Genomic DNA, 24,236 nt, shown 5'->3' with positions numbered 1-24,236 from the left:
CACTACCCACTCCATTGTATAAGGCAACCGATGCGGCTGTCAGCTTCACAAGCTCACGATCTCAGCTCGCCGAATCGCTAAAAATGGGCAGCAGGTCCCTGGTCGCCCTCCTCGTGGCCCTGTGTGCCTGCCAGCTGGGGGTGTGGGCGGCGGGGCGCTCCAAGGTGAACCCCAGGATCATCACGGCTCCCCAAGGTGAGTCCTGCCCGAGACGCAGCACCGGCGTGCGCAGCTGCCAGCTGCTCCCCGCGCCGGCTTTTCCCCTCTTTGGAGGGCAGTCGGGCTTTTCTGAATTGCTTTTGTCTCTTCAGGGAGACTTCGGGCTCTCACTCAAACGCCTGTGATCTCTGGAGGGGCTTCTGGTGTCCTTGATAGCTTTTGGTGATTTTTTTACAGCCGCCTTCCTGCCAAATCCTTTCCTTTTTGTATTCTAAAAGCGTTTTCCTACAAGCTGGATATATTAAAGGCTGTCAAAAAGCTCACATCCTGAAACGGGCAGAGTAAGCATTTCCTCTAACTCACGGGGAGAAATGGAGAAGTGTATTTGCATGAAAGTTAAATTTCTAATTAATCCGACGTGCTCACCCTGCTAGGTAGCCGCACGTGAGTTCTGTAACTAAATATTTACAGAGGATACCTATTCTCAGGGGCAAATATATCCAACGGCAGTGGCACAGGAGGACGGGGCTATAATCTTACCAGAACCGAACAAAGAGCTGCTCTCAAGGAGGAGGCTTACGCGGAGAGCGCGGCCCGAGGTTCATGCGTTGAAAAGAGCAGGCTAAGGCTTGCCGGTTTTATCATGTGTCTTCCCAGCTCCTCGAGGAATACCCTCCAGGGAGGCTTTAACAAAAGACCCCGTCTTGTCCCCGGTGGTTATGGTGTTTGTCTAACCCTGGGGCTGAGCTAAGCTGCAGATCTCATGCTGCTCTGCAGTACAACAGCTCCTCTGTGCGCAGAGAACTTCAGAGGACGTGGATTTTCTGTGGTTTCTTCTGGACCATCTGTTACTCTTCTGCTGGGAGCCGCTTGGGCTCGCTTCTGCCTGGGATGAGGGGCCAGGAGCAGAGGGAAGGGCCGGGGGTGTGCGAGCAGAGGTGGCATCTAGCTGTCAAACCTCATGCTGGAACGGAGAGTGGCTAAAGGTTGCCATTAGTAACGCCTCATTAATTTCATCCCCGGGTAAATGAAGCGGCTCACAAATTGGTACAGAAGTGGGAGAGGAGCCGGAGGATGGGCTCACGCGTTTCTCGGTAGGAACTTCCCCTGCCCTGCTTAAGGGAAGGGAAAAGTTGCGTTGGTGCTGGGGTTGGAAACGCCTGTCCTGGGGTAAAAGTGGGTTGTGGGGGGAAGCAGGCTCGAGGGGTTGCCTTTCCACCTGCTCCGTGCTGCTCTTGGCGTGCACACGCGATACACTCATTTGGCCTTTCCGAGCATCTGTGTCAGATGGTGGCTTTCCTGACATTAAACGCAGCGAGGAGCTGGCGCTGAGGAACACCAAAGCCAATTAGCGCTGGGATGCTTCCCTCAGAAGGGATCAGCTTGTGCTTTTCTCTGTTTTTTTTTTTTTTTTTCTTTTCTTTTTTTTCTTTTTGTGAAAAAGCTAAACTGGGACATGACTTCAATTAGGGAGCTAGCAGGGGCAGCTGTGTGGCACGCTTGCTGAGAGTCACTCGTGGGTCTGCTGTAACGGATCGCGTTGTGCTCGGCCTCACCTCTGCCCTTTGGGAAGCGGGTCTGCCCGGGGCGAGCCTGGAACATGGCTCGGGGCGGGAGGAGAAGTGGGACAGAGGGACATGGGGGTGTGATGGAGCCCTCTTCAACTTCCCCAGTGCTCCAAACCCGGTGAGAGGCGAGCGCGGCGCCTTTAGGGTGAGGAACCTGCAGGTCAGCGTGCTGGTGTTGGCGCCGTTGTAGGGTTTGGTTTCCAGGTTGAGCCCTGGGACCAGGTGGAGCAGGGCAGCGGTCGGGCTCCTCGTGGCTCACCTTGGCTGTTCGTGCTGGGGCTGGTGTGCTCCAAGCAGTGCAGCGATGGCCTCAGCCCTGGGCTCTGCAGGAGCTGGCAGCTCTTTACGTAATTAAATTTCTTACACGCCACAGCCCAGCGCTAGCACCAGGTACGGCAGCTCCAAAGGCACCCAGAGATGTCACAGCCCTGCAGGGGGACGGAGAAATTCCCTCCTGGCGCTGGCCTGAGTCCAGCCCTTCCCAGGAGGGGAGGGTAAGTGTGCAGCAGCCCTCCTCTGGCTGCTGCTCTGGGGGAGAGAAGGAAAATGGCACTGGGAGAAGCTGCAGCTGCCCTTTCCTCCCTCAGCCCCTGCCTTGCTCCCCTTGTCGCCACCCTGCCAGGTGTGGGGGGATCCCCGGCCCCGCTGCAGGCAGCCCACACCTCTCTGCTGTTTCACTCCACGGCCCTTCGTTGTCTGATTGCTGTGGAAGAGCTAGGTGAGGTGACATTGTGTGCTGTCAGCAGAAAAAAAAAGCCTGCTGGCTTAGGTGGCACAATCCAGAGCTCCACTCTGAAGACAAAGAAACCGAGTTGGCCTGCCTCGGTGTCGGGAACGGCCCGGCCTTAAGTGATTCTGCAGTCCTGGGGACTTGGACGTGCAGCACCGGGTCGTGGCTGGAACAAAGTGTTCTGCAGCTCTGCCTTTCTCTCTCCTGGAGTGCACTGCACATAAACCCAGCCCCGAGGCTCGGACAGGGTGCCTGCTCTGCCTTTATTCTTCATTCCTGGCTCCGTAACGCAGCGCAGGATGGGGCGAGGCAGGGGCATGCTTTCCCAAACGGCAGCATTTAGCCCCAAAGGCGGTGGGGAAGGAGCTCTGGAGCTCCAGCAGCAGCCAGCACAGGTGGCTGGCTCCCATGTAACGCTGGTTAAGCAGTTCTTTGAAAGCACGTCTGACTCTGCAGGATTTCTTCCTCTTAGGGAGAAGGCAGAGCAACGGGCTGAGGTCAGCTCCCGACCCGGGGTCATGCCTAAAGTGTTTAAGATCCCTTTTTCTGCTGGGGAGTTTGTCACCTTCCCCTTTGCAGCTGATCCAGCGCATGCCTGGGCTGGGGACTCTGGTGTCAAGTTCCTGATCGAGATCTGTGGGGTGGGAGCGAGTGGAGCCTCAGCAGCCTGGGCTGGTCCAGAGGCAGGCGTATCAGGCGAGAACGCGGTGTGCAAGGTTGTTTCCTTCTGTTTGTCCTCCCTGTGCTTCCCTAACTAACCACCGGCCAGCTGGGCTTTGTTTGGAGAGGTGCACGCAGCTCCCACACCGAGCTTCTGCACGCCAGCCCCGATAGCACTGCTGTCCCAGTCCTCTGCAGAGATGCGGGCTGGGCAGAGCTCTCCAGGTGACAAACCCTGTACGGAGCAGGGAGGTGGCACCGCAGGCTGGCTGCCTGCTGACCGGAAAGTCACTGAGCACTGGGAGAGCCGAGGAGCCCGGGGGCAGGGGCAGCCAGCTCCTCTCACCAGGGGGGTTTGCAGCACGGGAATCATTTTTAGCCAGCGCCGCTCTTCAGACGGCCGTGTCCTGGCTTACCCCGGCGCGTGTAGACCTGAGACCAAAGTCGCAGCCCTTTTCTGGCTCCCTGCTGCAGTCACACCTTGGGGTAGGATGGAGGCTGAGGGTTTGGTTTTCCCCTGGTGAATGACAGATGAGGCTAAGTGGGGCTTCAGGGCTGGAGGGGACTGGTTTCGAGCTGTTCTGTGGCTCGCAGGAGATAAACAGGTCTTGCAGGGCAAGGGGAAGGCCGTACGCTTGACCCTTGGCTGCCTCATCCGAGTTGAGCAGGCTGGAGCCGGTTCAGGGGGATCAAATTGGAGTTCCTGGAAAAACCCCGCGCTGCCCCTAGTCCGGAGGCTTTGCCAAGCCTCAGCTCAGTGGGCTGGCAGGAACACTGCCAGCAGCGAGTGCCCCTGCCTCCATGAGCTCTTCCAGGAGCTCTCCGTGCCTCCTTGAGCCTGGCGCTGCCTTCAGCCAGCAAAGGAAGGTAAGAGCTGATAGGGGACGGAGGTAAGAGGAGAGCTGGCGGTGCCACCACCAGCGTCTGCTCCATGGTGGCACCGTCTTCGCAGGTGCCACGGTCCCAAGAGTGTGAAAACATCTCGTAGGGTACTTCTACGCGAAGCTCTCGCAGCATCAACATTTCCAGGAGAAAGCTTCTCACTTTCCCAGCAGTGCTATTTTCTGCAGCCGGCTCGTTTTCGCAGGGTGGGTGATGCTGGTATCATAAAATGTTGGTTGAAAATAATTTTTTGCTCTGCGCAGATTGAAAAAAAAGACAAACCAAATAGACCGAGGGAGTGAATCACAGCCACCTCCTGTTACCAGAGCGTGACACAAAAACAGCAGACATGGGCAAACTAATAAAAAAACAAAAAACAAAACAAAAGTTGTGGCTGCCTCGCTGCAACGCTCGGGGCTGGGCCGCAGCCAGATCCGCAGCGCTGTGCCAGCCCTCGGGCACGGCCAGGGGCAGAGCTGGGGAAAATGGGGCTGGGAACACTTGGTAGGTGATGTAGTCCAGCTCGGTGCCCTGAGGCAGGCCAAACTAAATATAAACTTCAATACACAATGCTTTTTAAAGAAGCAGAAGGGCTGGGATCGGAGCTGGAAGGAGGAAATTGCGCATTGTGCAGCTCTGTCCTGCTGAGCTGCAGCCTCTGGAGCGGAGCTATTCCTGGGTGCCCCAAAAATAGGACCTGTTCCTCCTGCTCCTCATCCTCCCGTTCTGCCTTGCCGACCCGGCTCCACCCGCTGCCCGTGTCCGGTGTGTGCTGGGAGGCAGGAGGAGTGCTGCAAGGCTTACAGACGCCTCCTGCAATCTGCGTGAGTTGCAGAGCAGCTCCGGTATGGAGCAAGAGGCTCCGTGCCCCTAATAAACCCATTCAGCCCTTAGAGCTCTGGTTCTCTGCCGCTCTAACTGCCCAGCCCCAACCCTGACCCCAGCTGTCTCGGCAGCCCCCAGCAGTGCTGGCTCTGCTTAGTCTGGAGCGAATTGTTTGCGTTGGCCGCGGAGAGGAGCAGGTGCCACGGGCTCGAGCAGCCGTGGGAGTTTCCGTGGTGACCGCGGGGATGTTTGCAGGCAGACACAACAGCCGGGGGCTTGCTCACACTGGGAAAGGGTTGGGAGGGTTGGGAAGTCTGAGCGGGGCTCGGATGCCTGGGCAGATTTTGCAAGCTAGCAGTGGCTTGCTTTCCAAATCTGACTAAGCCAAAGATGGACAGGGAAGAGAGGACGTGGTGTGTGCTGGGGACAGCAGGAAGGGGATGCTCAAAGGTCTGCGTAGCCTTCCCAGCACGAAGCCTGCAGCAGGGATGCAAAGAGCAAGGGAGGGCCCTTCCCCGGTGGCTCAAGTCCCTTTGCTACGTGTTACCTCGTCTGCTTCACGTGGGGAACTGGAACTCCGTCCTCGCTTCGGAGCTGCGCATCTCTGCCCGCTCCTCGAGGCTGCTGTCGGCGGGGAGCCGGCTGTCCCCTGGGACAATAGGGAAAGCGGCTTTTGCGTGGGGTTTGCACGCAGAGGTGCTCGCCGCGGTTCTCATCCTGGAAGGCTTTTTATGAGAAGCCGCCCTCTGGAAGTTGATTTGCCTGCTAGGAGGGGCAGCCGCACTCTGCAGATAGCTCTCCTGCTAAAAACATCCTTTTGTCCTGGGTTTTCCAGGGGCCGTACGGCGAAACGCCGTAATCACAGGCCGAGGCTCCCCCAGCTTCCAGCGGAACACGGCGCAGCTCAGGCCTGTTATTACGGAGAGCGGCTTTTGGAAAGGAACAAAACCTGCCTCTAAATTTAGCACCCCCGGTCGGTGGGGTGCAGCCTGCGGCTCGCTCAGGGCTGGCAGGGAACACGTACCTGCGAGATGACAGCCCTGGGTGTCATCCGCCTGGGGTGCCCGGGAAATCAGATCTGCTCCGGGCTCGTCTTGCAGAGGCACGGTGCTGCATAATTTTGGGAGGGGGGACATGCAGAAGGGGCCAGGGCATGTTGGTAGCGTGTTAGCGTGCTTCCTTCCTGCTGCCTGAGCGCAGAAAGCACCGCGGTGCCTGTCATACAGTCATTTTGTGTTTAATTAGGAGAAACCTGCCTTTCCTGGAGCGCCAAACACTGGCTCGCGGCTTCAGAGGGCTGTGCGGTGCTGCCTGCGCTCGCAAAATCCCGGCTGATGGCAGGAGCTTTGAATTCAAGGCTCGTTTCTTCTGGCCGCAGGTTAGGGGGCTTTTCTCCTTTGTTGCTTGCTGAGGGGGCGTTCGGGACTGATGCCTGCTCTGGCTGCAGCTTGGCAGCCCCTCGCAGAGGAAATAAAGGCTGTGCAGCTCACTGAAAGCCTTTGGAGCAGGCGTGCCCGTGCCCAGCAGCTGCATTACCAACGGAGAGGTTTTTCCCTTTCTTCCTGCCATGGCTCACCCCTGTGCTGAATAGCGCTGCCAGGGCGCTCCAGAGCTTACCAGAAAGAGTGGAAATCATTAATCTGCCAGAACGCTTCGTGTCTTTGAGGCTGTTTTAAGAAAGCACGTTTGTCGGGCTTGGCTGTGCTCTCCGAGCTCGAGCCTTTCCCCCCCATTAGCGCAGCCCTTCCGGGCATGTCGGGCCGTGCAGGGGCTGAGAGCTTGAGCAGGAACAAAGCACTCGACATATCCCTGATAACGCCAGCTGAATTGTTTCCTCTGCTCCCGAGCGTTTTGCTCTCGATGGCACGAACATCCCGCGATTGCAGGGGCTTCAGGAGCGGCCGGGGAGGAAGCCAAAGAGCAGGCAAGCAGCGGGGTTTGGTGGCAGCAGGGAACGGGGCTTGGCTCGGGGTGGCGAAGTCCCTCTGCAGAGAGGAGGAAAGACAGCGGGAGGTTTCCTGGCAGGTGATTAAACGGGGCTCGCCTCCAAGCTGTCTTGGGGGCGAGACAGGCTGAGAAAGAGCAAGCAGCTGAACTCCGCCGCTCGCTTGCTGCAGACTTAAAAGAAGAAAGAGGAGCGAAATGCGTAAGGCGGGCAGGTGTGGTTTTGAGTAACGTGGGCTTCCCAGCTACGCGTCCCCCCTCTCTGCTTTCACACCTCCTGTGGTGGCAACAGCGGCTTTCTGCAAGCACCATGACCCCTTTGTGCATCCCCTCGATGCTCTTCCACCTGCAGCGGGCTGCTTCTGCAGCCTGGTGCTGGGCTCAGTGCTCTTCCACGTGAAGGGATGGTCACCGAAGGAAAATAAAGAGAGCAGCCCCAGCACTCGCTCTCAGCTCGGGAGAGCTTTCAGTCCAGCTTTCAGGAACCAAACCACGACGGTTCCTGCAGGATGGAGGGCACGGGAACGTTACCATCAGGGCTTTTACAGCCCAGGCTGATGAGAAAGCACGTTGCTTCCGCGGGGAGCCCATTTACGCTATCCTTTTGGACACACCCTTGTTTTGTAGGATGCAGGAAGTGCATCCCTGGGAATGTGGCTGCAGCCAGGCAGCGTGCTGACCCCACGCGGCCAGGACCCTTCCCTGGCCCCCGAAGGCTGCATCGTGCAGTCACGAAATGCTTCGGAGATGACTGTCACCCCCAGAGGGGTTTGTCTGACCTGCTTTCCTGGTCCCTGCCCTTCCCAGAGCAGCTGGCCACAACCTCGTGGACTCCAGCTGTACTAAAATGTTTGTGCTGGTGTTGTTTTCCTGCCCAGGGGTGGGAGAGATGGAGGCAGGCTGCCCACAGCCCTGCTGCGTAAAGCTCTCGTGGCGGGCAGCAGCCGCCAGGCATGGGGCATGAGCAGGGCTCCCCCCGTCACGGGGAGCTGTGTGGTCGCCGAGAGGGCTTGGAGGAGCAGGAAACACGTGTGTGCATCTGCATCTGCAGCACAGGACATTTTTAGCACACCGGCTGCCTTGTTTCCACTGCTCCTGCCCCACGGCTCTGGAGCGGTTTGGCCCGTGCCGTGGGGGATTTGGGGGATGAGGCAGGGAGTGTCAGCATCCTAAAAACACCTCTGGGGAGAGGAGAGACCGGGGAAGGCAGGCAGCGCAAACCCCTTCTGAGGTGCTCTGGAGGGAGGTGAGCTCGGAGGGGTCAGGGGTAGGAGCCTTGAGGGCTGGCTCAGTTCTGCTCCTTTTGGTCTGGTCCCTTTGAGAAATGACTGCTGTCACCTCCATCGGGGGGGAGCAGGGGATGCCAGGCCAGGTTTTACCCAAGCAGCATGAAGGAAGTGGTTTTACCTTTCTCAGAAACCCCCCCAAGCAAAAGCGTATCGCTTTCGGCACCTCAGGATGGCTGGGGGCGTGCTGGAGACCTTGTGATTCACAGCCCTCCAATTCCTCTGTGGGTGGTCAGAACAAAACCCCCAGGGTGCCCCTCCTGGGTCATCTCATCTAGAGATAAAGCATTTCTCTAAAACCACTACTTTTTGCAGAAAAGTCCCAGAAAGAGCGATCCCAGGGGAAGGGCGAGTCAGCTCTTGAAGCACCTCCCCGGCCCGGCTGGCGGTGATGACAAACTGGTTCCCTTGTGTCATGATCCCATGTGATTTCACGGAGCGAGGGAAACCTCATGGTGAAACTGGAAGCGTTGGAGTGGTGTCGGGGCTGGGTGAGCGAGGCAGTGAGGCTGGATGCTTCTCCTGCCTTTCAAGGACAGCTGCCGACGGCCCGTGCCGTGCTGCCTGTCGTGCATGCGGTGGCGTTGAGCCTGGGTGGCCCCGATACTCCCAAAAGAGGGGACGAGCAGGAGCCCACAGCACATTCCTGGGTTTGCTCAGCCCTGACTCACAGCCCGGCTCCCGGCACAGGTGTAAGCGCTGGGCCCCCCTCCGCATTGCCCGGCCGTGAGTCAGCACCGAGGGGAGGCTTTGCGTCCTGTCCCCGAGCCAAGCTCAGCCCGCGCGGCGAAGATGGATCATGGCAGAGACGGTGACGTGCCACGGTGAAGGTCGTAATCCCTTCCGTCAGCTCAGGAAGGAACACACAAAGCCGGGGAAACGAGGGGGAAAGGAAGGAGCCAGAAAAGGACCGGCGCTGTGATTCAGGCGGGACCTACAGGCAGCAGGGCAGGTGGCGGCATCACCGGCGTCACGCCGCCGGGGTTGGGTGCGTGACGGTGTTGTCACAAGCCCTAGCACTGCTTAGCAAAGGGTTTGAAAACCCCTGAGTGCCCCTGAAGGGCTCAAATCCTCCTGTGGCTGCCTGGGTGGGAGCTTTGCCAGCCGGGGCTGCACAGATGCTCCCCAGTACCCGTGGCGCAGACCAAGGGCAGTCCCAGGGAGCAGGTGAGTTCCCTGCTCTGCCTGACTGCCCCTCTTCGTTTATCCAGGCAGGGTCCCCAGCTGGCACGAGTTTGATCAGCAGTGAAGGATTTCTCTGGGACATTGCTCTTGGCCGCATCAGCGCAGTGCCCGAGAGGCAGAAGGTCCCCATCTCTTTTTTTTTTTTTTTTCCCCTGATATTTATTTTAGTTCTTCCTTTTAAAACGCTGGCGTCAGAGCGGGTCCGAACAACCCCGTCCATTTTAGGGCAGCATCAGGGAATCGTCGCCCTACAAGGACTCGGTGCTGCCCGTGGCCCAGCCGAGCATCGGGGGGCCGTGGTGGGGCTGGCAGCGTTTCCCCCTCGGGCAGGAGGACGGCGGCGCTTTGCAGCTGACTCAGCCCCCAAGCTGGGGATGGAGCTGCTCTGATGAATCTGTCCGTAACGAGCCCGCACTCCCACGCTGCTTCTCTGGCTGGAGCATCTGCAGGCAGCTGCTCTGGGGAGGGGGCTGCGAGCGGGCTTCTCCTGCCTCCAGAGCACTGCCCAGGCTCTTGGCTCCTGGATCCGCAGCAAACCAGAGCCCTTCGGCTCGTCGTTAAAGCGCCGATCCCCCAAGCCGTGCCCGAGGAGGTCAGCCTGTGCCGTCCTAGGCCCCGTTAGAAGCAGAATTTATCTGTGTCACTCTGTTTAGGCTGGGCCTCCCTGCCCTTGTCTGCAGCATCTCTTGTCCTTCATCTCCTCCATTACCTCACCCTCCAGGCATCCTCCGAGATGCACTAGGCTCCCTCCCTTTCCCTCCTTTAATATTATTATTATTCTTCAATCTGCTGTGGCATTCCTCATCTCGCCGGCAAGCACAAAGCTGCTCTTTCTCCTATTCATCCCTCCGGCCCCGGGTTAGCATTTCAATTGACAATTGTGCCATTGATTTGTGTGCTGACAGTGGGGTTTGCATTAAATGCCAGGCGGAGAGACTCGACCGGGTTAGCAGGGCCCTGGAAATCGGCCCGCCCCGTGTTTTCCGACGCCTGGGGTCGTCCCCTTCTCTGGGGACGCAGCCTGGGCGCCGCGCCGTGCCCTCAGCCTTTAGATGCCCTCATCGTCATCCCCGGCTCTTGGAGCCTTTTGTACCCCAAAACCGTGGCCCGGGGCAGCGGGGCTGCTCCCACCGACCTGCTGGGTGCGCAAGGGATCGAACCTCTTGCCAAAGCCCGGCTGTTGAAGGCAGGGCAGGGGCTGAAGGCCGGCTTCACAGGCCAGCCAGCGCCCCGACCCGGAGGCAGGGGGACCCAGCACCCGCTCACAGGAGCCCCTTCCAAAGTCTCCCTCCCGGATCAGGGTAAATCAGAGCTGCAAACGCCTCTGGGCCCTGGCTAGCGGCGCTGTTTATTCTCAGCTCGGTGATTCAGTGCAGTCCCCGGGGAGCAGCAGGATAAATAATGTGTTGGCGCCGACCAAATTATTGTTTTGGGCTTGTTTGTTTCTGGCTGCTTGAAGAGAAGTGTGTCCTTGCTAGGAAGCAGGTTGGCACAGCTCTTGGAGCCAACCGAACGGGGCTTGTGAGAGGAGCTGGTAGGGAAAAGCCCCAAAACGAAACCCAGGGCAGCACGATGGCAGCGCCAGGGGCGTGCAGGAGGGCGAGAAGTGGGGAATGGCCACAGATTGAGGGCTGGAGGCTTGAAAGCAAGAGCAAAAGCATGCTGAAGTCCGGCCAAACCTGCCCGTGGCGTGTTGGCCGTGGGTTGTGCTGGCTGGGGAAGCTTCCCTGCAAGCGTCCCGCGCGTTAGCCAAGAGCCGCAGCCCAGTGGGTGTCCCAGCCAGCCACCCCGAGGAGCTCCCCACACCACTCGTGTACTGAATCGGGGGAAAAAGCATTATAATCAGGCAGTCAGGAGGCTGAGAGACCTCTAATACTGCTTTTTTTTTTTTTTTTTTTGTAACTCTGGGCTCTGCGGGGTGTTGGCAGGACCCCCACGCAGCGCGCTCCGGGCAGGGAGGAAGCATTGGGCTGAGCGGCGATCGTCCTCTGCCCCTGCCAAGTGTCCCTATAAATAGAGAGGGACACGTGCCGCTGATTAATTGCCTGTCTGTGCAGCCAGCCAGCTCCCGAGGCAGACGCAACCTTTGTCTGTCTGCTGGGAACAGCAGCGCTTGGCAGGAGAGGCCCTCTTCTTGGGAAAAAGGGAGAAGAGGCAGATGTGGGAAGGGAGCGCCAGCGGGGTCAGTCCCGACCCGAGGTTTTTCCCCTTGGAGGAGCTGGATTCCTCCTCTTGGTGACTGCTGCAAACTACAGCGAGGGGCAGGGCAGCCTCCAGCTCTCAGTGCGTGCTGCCGTGGTGCTGAGCCCTGCACGGCTGCTGCAAGCTTCAGATGTGGCAGCACCATCCCGGAGGGGCTGCAGGATCTCTGCCTCCGACCGGGAGAGAGCAAAGAGCCCCGGGGGAGGATGCTCGAGGCTGTGCTGCCTGACCCTGCGCCGCTGCAGCCTCCCACACCTGAGCTGGTGCTGCAGAGGGGAGAGGAGGATGATGAGGGGAACGGGAGCTGGAAAGGCTAGAAGGTGAAAGAGGAAGGAGAGCTGGGGAGGACGAGCAGCCCTTCCTCCCAGCTGGGCTCGGGACGCTTCCCGTTTGCAGCAACCGGTTGTGACACGGGGGCCTGGTTCTTGCAGCTCACCTCCGGGGCGTGCAGCCCTGCTCGTCGCAGCTGCTCAGCTTTACCTGCTTCCTTCCCCTGCAGCATCAGGGCTTTGGCACCGGGGCCTGGTGGCTCCAAACCCCGTCCATCCCACCTCAGCCTCCAGTGCAGGAGGCTGCGGGTGCAGGTGGAGGCTGGCGAGGAGAGGCACGATGCAGATCTCCTGCACGGGGCTTTGCTCAGCCCAGAAGGAGCCTCTCTGCTCCTGGCGAGCCTCCTTCACCCCTAACCGTGGTGCTGGCTTTTCAGCAGCTGGAGGAGCTGGGACAGGCTCAGACAGACCTCACGCTGCATCCCAACCAGCTGCCTCCTGCAGCCCCCCCCCGGGCAGAGGCTGAGCCTCCCCTGCACGCAGCACCGCTTTCATCTCGGGGCTGGGGGGCAGGAGGCGCTTGGCAATGGGAGCGGGCGGGGAGGCAGCGCTCACCTGGCTGCCGGGGAGTCGGCGATGAGGCACTCGCAGCTCCTGCTCGCCTCTTCCAAGAGCCTCCCGCATCAAAGTTTCCCTTCCTCCCCCTCCATCAGCAGCCCTGCAGGGACCAGGCAGAGCCTCGCCGTTGCGGAGCTCTGCTGTCCTTGGGGCCAGCAGGATGAGGGCACAGCTCTGAGCCCGAGAGCTGCCTGGCGCTGGCCCAGCCGTCCCGCAGAGCCCCGTGTCCTTGCTTTTCTCCTCGCTCGCCCCAAGGACGCGAGAAGGGAGCCCATCAGCCTGAGCTGGCTGCGGCTGCTCTCTGCAGCGGGCTGCGCTTGCGCTGATGAATCTCCTCTCTCTGCTCTTCCTAGGCGCGAGGGAGTACGCCCTTCCGAGGAGCGAGAAGTACCCCGTCTTTTATCACAAGGAAAACACCTCGGCCGTCTACGTCGGGGGAGAGGGGAGGCTTTACTACCACGACTTCGCCACCTACGAGAGCTACACGGTAAGGGTGCTCTGCCTGCCAGTCTGACCCCAGAGCTCCGTCACCAAGCGTTCGGCATCCGTCTCGCAGCCCAGGTGCCGTGACCCTGCTCGGTGCCTTTGCGGGCAGGAAAATCGGGACTGGAAGGGTCCGGTCTGTGTCCAGCCTCCCCATCTGCCCACACCATCGGTGTGTTTGGTGCCTGCAGCGGAGGGGAAGTGTCCTGTGCAAATCGTGGGTGGGATCTTCCCAGGCTGTGGTCCCCCTGAGGTCTGTGCTGCTAGGATTTCGCAGGTGGGGCACCCTTTCTTTAGCATGGGAAGGGATGCTCAGACTCGTGGCACTGGGGAGGAGCTGGGTTCCCCTCCCCTGTCACTGCCCAGGCTGCTTTTTCTCAAAAGCAGCAAGTTCTGGATCAGCTGGGCACCAAGTTAAAACGGCAGGAAAGCCCCAGGGGCAGTTAGCTTTCACAAGACCCATTCTTTTCCTTCTCAAACAACCCAATTGCTGCAGTTTGTGCCCAGAAACTTCCCTTCTTGTGCCCAGGAACAGCAGGGTTTGTGTGTCCCAACGCTTGGACACCCCCAGCTGCAGGGTTTGATGGCCTTCTCACTGACATGCTGGCTTTGCTTCGTGCTAAAAGAGCAACTAGCATGTGAGACGCAGCCCCCGTTAGCTGTCTTGGAGAGGGAAGCAATTAAAGCTTCTTTCTTCCTCTCGTATTCCAGGAAGACTTCCCCGTGGAAAACGGAGGACAGTGCTTGAAACCTGGGAGTCCGGTAGGTGCTACCCGGGGGGAACAGCGTGTGAGGCTTGGGGGGCTGCTGGGGCAGGGGCTCTGTAAGCTCCTCACGTGCTTGCTCTGGGTGAAGACCTCCAGTGGAGGTCGGGCGGGATGATAGCAGTACCCTCCTCTGGGTTTAACACCTATGGAAAAATTAGGAAGCCATGTAGCAGGGTGCTTGGTAGTGCTGCAGGGCTGTGCCCTGCCATCAGCAGCTGCTCACGGGCCTCTTCTTCCTCCTGCAGGAGGACAACAAAAATTTCATCACCTTAGTGGCGAAGCACGGAGATGGGATGTTGGTGTGCGGGACCGGCGCCTGCGCTCCCACCTGCTGGAACCTGGTACGCTGGAGTGCCCTCAGCATGGGGCTCACCGGTGGGGGGACTGGAGCTGAGCTCCCCACTCCTCCTGGTGTCTTTTCCGCCGGACAGCAGGGAATCTGGGGGATGCAGCACAATCTGGGAGTGGGCCCAAAGGCAAAACGAGAGCTCAGGAGCCCTTGATGCCCGTGTAACTCAAACTCCCTTGAGGAGCTTCTCGTGACGGCGTGAGCAGAGCCAGAGGTTACCCCACCTCGCTTGGCTGGGGGAGAAGGCAGGCACCTGGCTCTCCTGCCCTGTCCTGAACTGACTGTGCCTCTTATCTTACCTTATCCCACCTCATCTAAGGCCCTTTCTGTCCTTCCCCAGACGCAGAGGCAGAAGAGCTCTCCGCAGGACGGCAGAGGTCTTGCTCCTTTCACCCCTGACGCGAATTCCCTTGTCGTCGTCGACTGTAAGTCTGACTGCTCGTGTGTGTTGGGCAGCAGTGCCATGCAATTAGGGTGGGCTCTCTGTAGCGAAAAGGGGCACCTGGGAGCCCTGCCTCATCGAGATGCTCGTCCGTCTAGGACAGAGCGTGGCACGAGGTTGTTTATTCCTTTCCTGGAGGGGGGGCTGAGGCTGTGCAGGAGGGCAGAGTGCAATGGGAAGGGTGGGGAGGGAGGGTCCTGCAGTAACTCCACTGCTGTGGACATGGGAGAGAGGGAGAAGGGGCTCCCTTTCAGAGGCAGAGCAAGAATTTATCCCTGCTGCTCTGTAAGGAAGAGGCTCCTGAGTGTTCCCTGGGAGTCCTGCTCAGCCCCAGGCAGTGAGGACTGGGTTTCCTGACCCGTACCCACGATTTCTGCGAGTCCCCTCAGCCTGTCTGCGTGCCCACGTGCTTCTCGGCTCTTTGCTTTCCTTTCCCAAACCCTCCTGCCCCCGCTGGAAAACAGCCTGCAGCAAACGAGCCGCCTTCTCCCGCAGATCCTGACATCTACTCCACCATCAAGAAGAGCCAGCAGAATGGCAAGATACCCCGGTTCCGGCGAGTGAGGGGGGGTGGGGAGCTCTACACAAGCGACACGGTGATGCAGAGTGAGTACAGGAGCGTGGCATCCACTGCTTTGCCCTTCCAAGCAGAGAATTTGGGCTGATCTGGTCCTTCCTGGTGAGGAGGAGCCCAGTGGCTCCCCCCAGCTCCGTTGCTGCCAGCTGAGGGAACTTCACCTCCTTGCTTCTGGCCCAAACCAACTGGCACGCGAGTTCCTCTTGCTCGGGGCGAGGAGATGGGGAAATGGAGAGAAATGGGTGGCGAGTCCCGTGGCAGAGGCTGGTTGTGTAAAGGTGCCCATCCGCTGCTGGTGGAAAGAGGAAGAAAAGCTTCCACTCGGGGCAGTGACTCTTTCCAAATCCCCAGCTGAGCGTGACCGCGCTCAGGAGCCTGTTGGTCTGCACGTGGGGCGGGTGGGAGCGGAGGGCAGGGACCCTCCTCCACATCCACGGCCTTACTGCTTCCCTCAAGCCCCCCTGGGGAACGGGAGATTGTTGAACCCCTGGCCAGGCAGAAACCAAACCCAAACAACACCGGGGCAAAACAGGATTTGGGCATGCAGGGCAACCCAGGCAGCAGCAAACAAACCTGCTAGACCCAGAGCCACGGGGCTGATCCCACGATGACAGAGAACTCCCTGCCATGGGGCTTCTGCCTAACGATGCCCGGAGGGACCCTGCTGCTGCTGGGGATGTCCCTTTGTGGCAGCGGCGTATTCATAGGAAAAGCATCACTGGGTTTTCCACGCCGAACACAAACACCGGGGCAGCTCTCTCCTCCGAGGGAGTCTTCCTGCCTGCCTATAGAGCTGCTGTGCAACAGGAGAAGGGGTTTCCTTTGCTGCTAAGCAGCCGAGGCCTCGCTGGGCTCTGGGGACTTGGCCTTCAAGGAAATGGGTGCATGGGGGAGGGAGAGGAAGGAGAACCCGCTGGGAAGGTGGTGCATGAAGTGGTGGGAAGGCGGTGCGTGGTCTTCCACGTGCTGTGACCGGTCGTGTGGAGAAAAAGGGCTTGGGCTTGTCCTTTACCCATCGGAGGCTTTCAGGTGAGCTTGTGTTCCTTTAGTGTGCGTGCTCAGGCCAAGGTTTTCTGACAGCTCGCTTCCCTTTTCAGACCCTCAGTTTGTCAAAGCCACCACATTAAAGCACGAAGAGAGTCACCAGGACAAGATTTACTACTTCTTCCGTGAAGACAACCCAGACAAGAGTCTCGAGGCACCCAGGAACATCTCCCGAGTGGCCCAGCTGTGTAAGGTACCATGGGAGCAGCGTATGGTGGGGAGGCAAGAGTGTCACAGGGGTGGTAAATGACCCTGCCAGCTCATCTGGTGTCACCAGCGTGTGAGTTGGCCCCACTGGCTCCCTGCACCTGTGTCCTTTGGCTTCGCGTCTTGCCTGCAGGGGAGTCAAAACCCTGCCCTGTCTCGCTGGGATGTTAGAGAGGCACACAAGTGTTGCAGTGCCCAGTGCCATATCTATCTCTGGGGCATGCCCCCGTTATCCACCCAAGATGCTGGACGGAGAGGGCTTTGTGTTCTCTGCCAGTCCCTGACTCCCTGCTTTTCCTCCCCACAGGAAGACAAAGGGGGAACCAGTTCGCTCTCCGCTTCCAAGTGGACCACCTTCCTGAAGGCCAGCTTGATTTGTGTCGACCCCGCCACCAAGGGCAACTTCAACTGGCTGCAAGATGTCTTCTTTGTCCCGGCGAGTAACTGGAGGGACTCCAAAGTCTACGGGCTCTTCACAAACACCTGGTGAGGGGCTGTGCAGGACGGGGGGGTGCTGGAAGTCCTTGCTTTCAGCCCTGTGTTCTCTCTGGCAGGCACGTGGCTGGAAAATTGCCAGAATGGACATGGGGCAGCAAGGTTTCAGCACGTGCAGCCATGCCCCAGGTGATGGCCAGTGCCTCCCTGACCCTCTCTGCCTTGTTGCCCCCAGGGGAAGCTCGGCTGTTTGTGTCTACTCCTTCGGGGACATTGATGATGTGTTTCGGACCTCCAAACTCAAAGGCTACAACGGTCCCAACCCGGAGATCAAGCCTGGGCAGGTGAGTGGGGGATGAAAGATGCCCATGTAACGAGGAGAGCTGCTCCCTGGGGAAGGATCTGAGCTTTGTTGCTGGAAACATGAGGCGGCTGGATAGGGTCCAACACCTTTGTAGAAAGAAAAGGGAGAGAGGCTCTTATGTGCCGTGGCAAACAGGTCTGAGTGCTTCTGCGTGAAGCTGGAGGACAATGTCCCGCATTGTGTTCGCCAGCGCAAGGCATTTGTCCACCCCGATCGAACCCAGCCCTTAATGTTTTGATGCACAGCTGAGCTGACCTGGCAGGAAATAGCAGCGTGGGGAGAGGCTGCTCTAGGGTGCTGGGGGGTGGCAGGGTCCTGAATCTCACAAGCTGCAACTTTTGCAGCAGGGGAAGGGCGATGGGACCGCCAGGTTTGTGGCTAAGGTGTTTGCCCTGTGTTTTCCCACCTGCTTTGTGATCCTGTGCAGCAGACAGGGCAGGCAGCGGGCTCTGTGCTGGGGTGGGAGGCCCTGGGCCCTGCCCTTGTCCGTCTGCTCCCAAGTGCCATCCCCGGGGACCTGCCTGCCTCTGATGGTGCCTCTTGTTCCCTCCTGGCGCAGTGCGTTTCCTCTGGACAGCACACCCCGAGCGAGACCTTTAAGATAGCCGACAGCCACCCGGAGGTGGAGGACCGGGTGGAGCCCCTCGCCCCCACCAGGAGCCCCCTGTTCCACAACAAGCACCGCTACCAGAAGATCGGGGTGCACAAGGTCTCTGTGAGGGAAGGACACCAATACACCGTGCTCTACCTGGCAACAGGTACTGGGAACGTTTGGGATCCCCTGGCTGCTTTCCCCTTGGGGCGGGGAGCCAAGGGAGCTTGAAAGCAGAATCCCAACACCTGGGATTTACCCTGCTGGGTGGCAGATAGGTCTCAGGCTGAGTGTTTTTAGGGCAGACGAGGGGTAGCAAGGCCCTCCCCAGGTGCAGTTTTACAGTTTTACGCTGCCAAGCAGAGATCCTTTGACAAAGGGACCCGTGCTGTCACCTCCTGTCCCTGCTCGCTCTAGTGCAGCAGCGCAGAGTTCCTGCGGCTCCGGCTGGAGGCACGGCCAGCTGGTCACAGCCACCGGGGTCCCCACGGTGCTGGGCCAAGCCCGAGGTTCCCCTGCAGGCAGACAGGATGGCAGAGCAAAAGCTCTGTCCTCTGCGAAGCTGGAGAGCTCAGTCAGGGCTGCCTGGCTTCTCAAGGGGTGTAAAAAGGTGTTTGAAAGGTCCCTAGCACAGTGCTCCCCTCTCCTGCCCGTCTTGCTGCCCAGGCTGGCACCCTAGAGCTCTGCTCATCCCTTTTGTGCATCTCCGTTCTGTTCCTTGGCGTTTCTGAGAGGACTTTCTCGAGCTTTTGTTTCCCAGTCTGTGATTGAAAAATGCAGACAAGTCTCCGTAGGTGGCCTGGGTTGGGTTGGGGCCCGCCCATGCTCATATTGTTATCATGCTACAAGCGTTAGCTAAGTGCATCTAATGCCTTCCAGATCCCTGCAAGGGAGCTTGTTCCATGCCGCAGGGCTTGGCAGGCAGCTTCCCACCCGCGCTGGGGTGGGTGTGAAGGCAAGGGCCAGCACCTGGGATGAGAGGGGGGTCCCTCCTGGGGTCACCTCTGCTTGGTGGTGGGGAAGGGGTCGGCTGTTTGGGAAGAGAAAACCAGGCGACAACTACAAGAAGGTAAACGGCGAGGATTGCCGAGCCCTGTTCTGCCAGGATCAGTCTTCCTGTACCTCTACCAAACTGACCGACTTTCTTAAATCACCAGTTTCTGAAGTCATTTAACCGGGAGGGAAGTTGCTTTACTTAAACTCCAGAAAGGCAGAAGTCCAGATTTCAGCCTCAGGCAAGTGGTGAGCCAGAGCAGGCCAGCGATCAGATCGGAGATAAGTTGGAGAGCAGTTGTGTTTTCTTGCTCTGAGGCCATTACAGTGCGGCTGAACACAGCCAGCATGGCCAAGTCCCAAGGGGTGACAGGGGAAATTGGTTCCTCGTGGCTTTCGGCTGGGAGGATGGCACGGCTCTGCCGTGGGAAGCGCTATTGTTTGCAGGATGATTTCCCAGTAGCAGAAAAAAGCCCCTTCTGAGAAATGTTGCAGGCTCCTCTGGGGGGCTGGCCTCAGGAATACAGCCTCGTCTGGCTCTGCCACAGCGAGGGCTGAGGCCCCAGAGCCGGTTCTCTGCCTGCTTTCCCCACCTGTGGCTGCGGTCCCTCCGCCTCGCCTCTCTGCTCAGCCTGCTTCACCGGGGTTCTCCCGTCTCTCTTTGCAGACAAGGGATCCATCCACAAGGTGGTGGAGCTGCCGGAAGGGGTGCAGAACATCATGGAGATCCAGGTCTTCTCGAGGAAGGAGCCCATCCAGTCCATGATTCTGGACCACGAGAGGGTGGGTCTCTGCCTGGCCAGGCTCCAGCGTTAAACACAGCAGTGGAGGCAGGGACGGACGGGCTGATGGCAGCCCCGAGACCTGGAAGTCGCCTCTGGCTGGGTTTGTGGGGGATCCTAGCAGCCAGGCTGACGTCCCAGGGCTGGATAACTGTTCAGACCCGTGGGCATGGGAGCTGTTCAGACACCACCTCTTGGAGGCAAGGGGAGGCTGTTTGCTGCCTGGGTCAAATCCCAGCCCGCCGTTTGGCTGCCCCCTCAGTTCCCCTCTCGTTTTCCGGCCCTGCTGGCAGCTGAGCTGCCAGACAGCGCTGCTGCTCCGTCCCGGGGGCGACAACCGATGGAGCAAGCTTATTTATACCTCGGGCTGGTGGGGAAAGGATGTCTGATTGCCCTCCCACGCCAGAGAGCAAGCTCCGTATGACTGCGCTGCCTGGAGAGCGACCAGCCCTGCTGGCGGGATCCAACCCCGCTCCCCGGCGACTGCAGCCGTGGGAACATTTCTGCCGAGAGGTGCTAGACGCTCGCACGGCGGCGCTGGGGCAGGGTGCCGCGGCGCTCAGCCCCTCTGCTTCCCTCCCGCAGGCCATGCTGTACGTGGGCTCGGCGAGCAGAGTGGTGGAGGTGCCCATGGCCATGTGCGGGCTGTACCGCAACAACTGCGAGAGCTGCCTGCTGGCGAGGGACCCGTACTGCGGGTGGGCCGGCGGGCGCTGCCAGTCCGTCTATCAGAACCGGTACGTGGCGCCCACTGCTCGCTGCTTCTCCGATCCAGCTGGCTCCTTTGTCTCGAGAAGTGCCCGACCCTTTCCCCTTCCTGGCCCCATTCCCCTTCCTGGCCGGGGTTGCGGGTGGTTTTGAGGCCATCTTCCCATCAGAGGCAGGTCCCGTCGTGTCCAGGCAGTACCAGCACACACCTCTGTGCAGCCTCTGCGGGGATCCGGCCCTCCCGCACCAGCCCTGCTCAGCGGGAGGAGAAGGCAGTGGGTTTCCTACGGCCTGAGCACCCAGCTCCTCGCCTGCTGCTAGAAACGCACGCGGCTCCATCGCAGCAGAGGTTCTGCTCTGTTACGCTTGCCCTCAGAGATGAAAATTAAGGTCTGCCGATTGCGGTGCTGCTCAACGTGGTGGTCGGTGGTGGTGAGGTGAGGCTGGTGGGTCTCACGCTTGTCATCCACCAACCTCCTGAGCACGGGGGTGGTGTTTTTCCCCACCCAGCTAGGTGTTTAAACTTTCTGACCCACCACGTCCCTTAAGAGCCATCCCTTCTTAGCCCCAGAGCGCGGCTTCCCGGCCGTTACTGCGTTGTTAACGCTTGTTCCTGCCTGCTAGGGAGGTGCATCAGAACCTGGACCTGAACCCGTGGCAAGGAAAGTGCCAGAAGGGCGAAGTTACGGAAGGTATGTGAGGGGTTGTCCATGGTGTGTCTGAGACGGGGTGACTGGTTCCCAAGTGCTTGTACAGGTTGGACGGGCTGTTACAGCCCACTGCTGGTGAGCTCATTGTGACCGCGCCGCAGCCAGGACACCGAGCGTGTCTCAGCTTGGAGCTAACCACTGGATGATGTGTTTGTTAGCTAAAAATCAAATAAACGATGTAAATCAGGCCTTCAGGATTCAATCCCACGAGCTTGATGCCACGTTGCTGCCTCTGGAGGCCAACCGTAGGCCCTTAGGCTGAGGCTGACAGGCATGACCTAAATGACCCTATGCAGCCTGCAACTGCGCAGAGCAGCAGACGTGATGAAACCACCTCCTACCCTAAAGCAAGCAGTCTGGCTGCTATGCAAACATACCAAGCTCACAAACAGCCCTTCGTGTCCAAGGAGCTGTCAGCACATCTGGAAACATCTACACTGCCATAAACCATCTTGCTTGGCCTCCCTTCTCCTCTGTGGCAAGGCTGAGCGCTGCGGTGGGGCGAGGCCTTGTGAGCTGGGCGGGAGGGCTCACGCTCTGGGGGTGCTGATGCCCAGGGAGGAGAGGCCTGTGGACGTCACCAGCTGTGGTTCTTGCCCTGCTGTTATCATTAAATGGCCAGGGAAGGTGTCCCCATCGACCCACATGTTCTTCCTTCTGGACTTGTGTGGTTCCTGGAGGCGCCAGTCTCCTCAAACCCTTCTCCATCTCTTCCAGCAGACACCTACCAGAACATCACGGTTGTCCCTTTCTCTCGCTACTACCTCAACTGTCCCGTTGAGTCCCACTATGCCACCTACAACTGGTACCACAACAACACCCTCATCAAGACCTGCAACAACACCCACCCCCAGCTGGACTGCTTCTACTTCATCCAGAACGTCAGCCACACTCACTACGGCCACTACCTCTGTGTCTCGGAGGAGGACGGCTTCAAGCAGGCGCTGGTGAAGGAGCGCCTGGTGAACCAGCTCCGCTTCATGTCGCAGAAGGGCCGGGCCACCACGACGCTTGGCTCCTGGCTGCAGCTGCTCCTGGTGCTGCTGTTGGTGGAGCTCTTCCACTGAACAGGACAGGACCGCGTTCCCACCTTCCCGGCTGCTGCTGCTCTTCTTGCGCTTACCGTCCTGCCCCGAGGCGAGGTCCCGTTCTCGTAGGCGCTCCTCGGACATGAATCTTTGTCCCGAGGGGGGTCCTGCCGCTGCGGGCAGCAGCCCCTCCATCTTCGGCCTTGATGGAAGAGAGAGTGGGAGGAAGAGGCAGCTACAGGGCCAGACGGAGCACGGCTTGGGGGCGGGGAGGGAAGGGGCACCCAGCACGGGGGACACTCGCTGTGCCAGAAGCGCGAACGGAGTGGCTTCAGCCTGCCCCCGAGCACATCCCGAGCGTGCACTGGGTGCAGACTTTGTTCAGGGGACTATGCAGATGTGCATGCACTGATCCTCAGGGCACGATGGCTCCTCTCTTTGGGAACGTGCATGTGATGAAGAGGAGGAGTCAGCCCTTGGCCTTTCGGACTGTTTGATCTGTGCTTCTCTCCAAGTGGGGACTAACGCCTCCAAGTTTTTCGCGGCTAACGCCTGCCCGAGCTGGCAAGCAGCTGGATTTGCTCCCAGTGACACTCGCGAGTCCCCTCCTGCTCCGGAAGGGTTTTGTCCTTTCTCTGGCAGGCGGCTGTGCCCTGCTGGGGCATCAGGGCTCGCGCTGGGAACCTGCTCGGAAGGGCAGGCACAGAGTTAGCATTTTGCATGGAAAAGGCTTGGAGGATGACTAGCTTTGGGGTGAGGGGAAGGGACAGACCAAAGGGTTCTCACTTTCCTGGAGCCTGGAAGGAGAGGTGGAAGCGGAGCCCCAACCAAACCTGGGAGGCCCTGGGAAGACGTTTAAACGCACAACTCTGCCGCAGGCAGCTAAGGGCATTGAGCTAGGCAGCAGGCAGCCCCGCTCCCAGAGCTCCCTCCTCGCCAGGGACTGGGCTTCCTCAGGGAAAGAGGAGCCAGGCTGCAGATCTCAGGGCGCTGCAGGCAGGCAGGGGGGCTGCAGCCACTTCCACCCGCCGGGAGCTGCATGAGGAGCCAGGGGAGGGTGGGAGATCCCTTCCCCTGGGCTCTGAGGCCTCCGAGCAAGACTAAACTGTGAAAAACGGGATGCTCTCCCTGCGCCCGCGCGCACGGGGTGATCCCACACCTTGTCCGAGCCTTTCCCAGCCCTCTTGACTTCTAAAAACCCCCGGCCTCCAGCTGTGCAAGGCAGGGGCATCGCGTCCAATGCTTCTGCTGCCTCCTGCCCCCTCAGGCAGGAAGAGCACTGGGCAGGCTGTGCCCAGCCGAGCCCCGGGGTTTTTTTTGGCAAGGGGGAGAGATGCCCCGAGCATCTCATGACTATGGACAACAGGCCAGAGCTTCCTACTGCACTACATTTCCACAAAACCTCCCCGAGTCTAGGATAGAGCTTCTTACATCTCTTCTCAAAGCACTTTAACTTTGTGAACTAACAAATATTTATTATCGATGACTCATTACCATACTTCTATAATTTTGTAAAAGAGAAAGTGGGTTCGAGTTAGAGAAAAGAGGAAGGAAAAAAAAAAAGAACAGCTACCAAAAAACCCTTCAGACCTGCTGACCAAAGTGAGAATGAGATCAGTGAAATAAAGAGTGGAAAAAAATGTGTGGGTGCCGTGCTTCTTGCTGGGAACCGAGGGGTGCTCGGTGCTGGGGTCCCCCTGTCGTCACGCCGCTTCCCACCAGGGGTTCACACGGAGAGCATCCTCTCAAAGGCACTTTGAACCCTCCAGATTTCCTGTTGATATTTTGTGTGCTGCTTTCTGCGGCCCTTCCTGTTCCTTTGGGTCAGACCTTGTGTTTTCCAGCCGCTGCCCTTCCCTCCTCTCTGGCAGGGCAGGGCGTTCGCTCCCCCTGTGAACGCTCCGCTCCTCTCCAGCTTTTGCATTTGCGCGGGGGAATCGCAGGCACGAGAAGGAAGCGGGCGCTGAGCTCTCCCCGCGGGGGCTGCGAGGATAAAAATACCAGGTGCTCGTGGGCGCCGAGCCGTGCCGCTGCCTTCAGCTGGCGGCTGGGGCGGGAGCGCCTCGCTTTGACTTGGAAATTTCACTTTTCCTGGTCCAAGAGCCGCAGCTCTCTTCTTTCGGGCCTTCCAAGGGTCACAGAATTGTTTTAGAGCCGTGCCTGACCGCGTTTCCTCGTGCCACTCTTGGTGCTCAGCCCCGAGCCCCTTCCTGCAGGTGGCGGTGGAAAACTTTTGGGAATTATCTGGGTTTGCGGAGAGCTCCTCTTGTGGCTCCCTCCCTGGCTGCTTTGAGTTGTAAATCAGGGGGAAATTCAGCTGCTGAGGCCCAGCCGGGTTTGGCAGCTGAACGTGAAAGACTCCCCTGCCCTATTTCTTCCTGAGCGTGGGGTTTGGCAGCGAGCTTCGCGGCGGTGCCATATGCGGCG

The 24,236-nt window shown here is 59.3% G+C and overlaps 1 protein-coding gene across 2 annotated transcripts; it reads left to right on the top strand.

Annotated features, from left to right (window-relative positions):
• On the top strand, positions 1-23,449 carry SEMA7A (semaphorin 7A (John Milton Hagen blood group)). Of its 2 annotated transcripts, none has more exons than XM_035335348.1 (14): positions 1-195; positions 12,682-12,815; positions 13,523-13,573; positions 13,824-13,919; positions 14,268-14,352; positions 14,865-14,975; positions 16,044-16,183; positions 16,505-16,683; positions 16,868-16,976; positions 17,556-17,754; positions 19,249-19,364; positions 19,949-20,100; positions 20,696-20,763; positions 21,499-23,449. In XM_035335348.1, exons 1-14 carry the CDS (start codon positions 84-86, stop codon positions 21,846-21,848), a joined length of 1,902 nt encoding a protein of 633 aa, XP_035191239.1. In that variant the 5' UTR covers positions 1-83; the 3' UTR covers positions 21,849-23,449. The 2 variants fall into 2 exon arrangements, with proteins under 2 accessions (XP_035191239.1, XP_035191240.1); XM_035335349.1 differs by having other exon boundaries at positions 24-195; positions 21,502-23,449.
• Positions 23,450-24,236: the final 787 nt, after the last annotated feature.

The sequence above is a fragment of the Oxyura jamaicensis genome, chromosome 10 (genome assembly GCF_011077185.1).
Source record: "Oxyura jamaicensis isolate SHBP4307 breed ruddy duck chromosome 10, BPBGC_Ojam_1.0, whole genome shotgun sequence".
In the NCBI taxonomy this organism is placed as follows: domain Eukaryota; kingdom Metazoa; phylum Chordata; class Aves; order Anseriformes; family Anatidae; genus Oxyura; species Oxyura jamaicensis.
The sequence above is the reverse complement of the archived record's forward strand: the minus strand, read 5'-3'. Positions and strand labels throughout refer to the sequence as shown.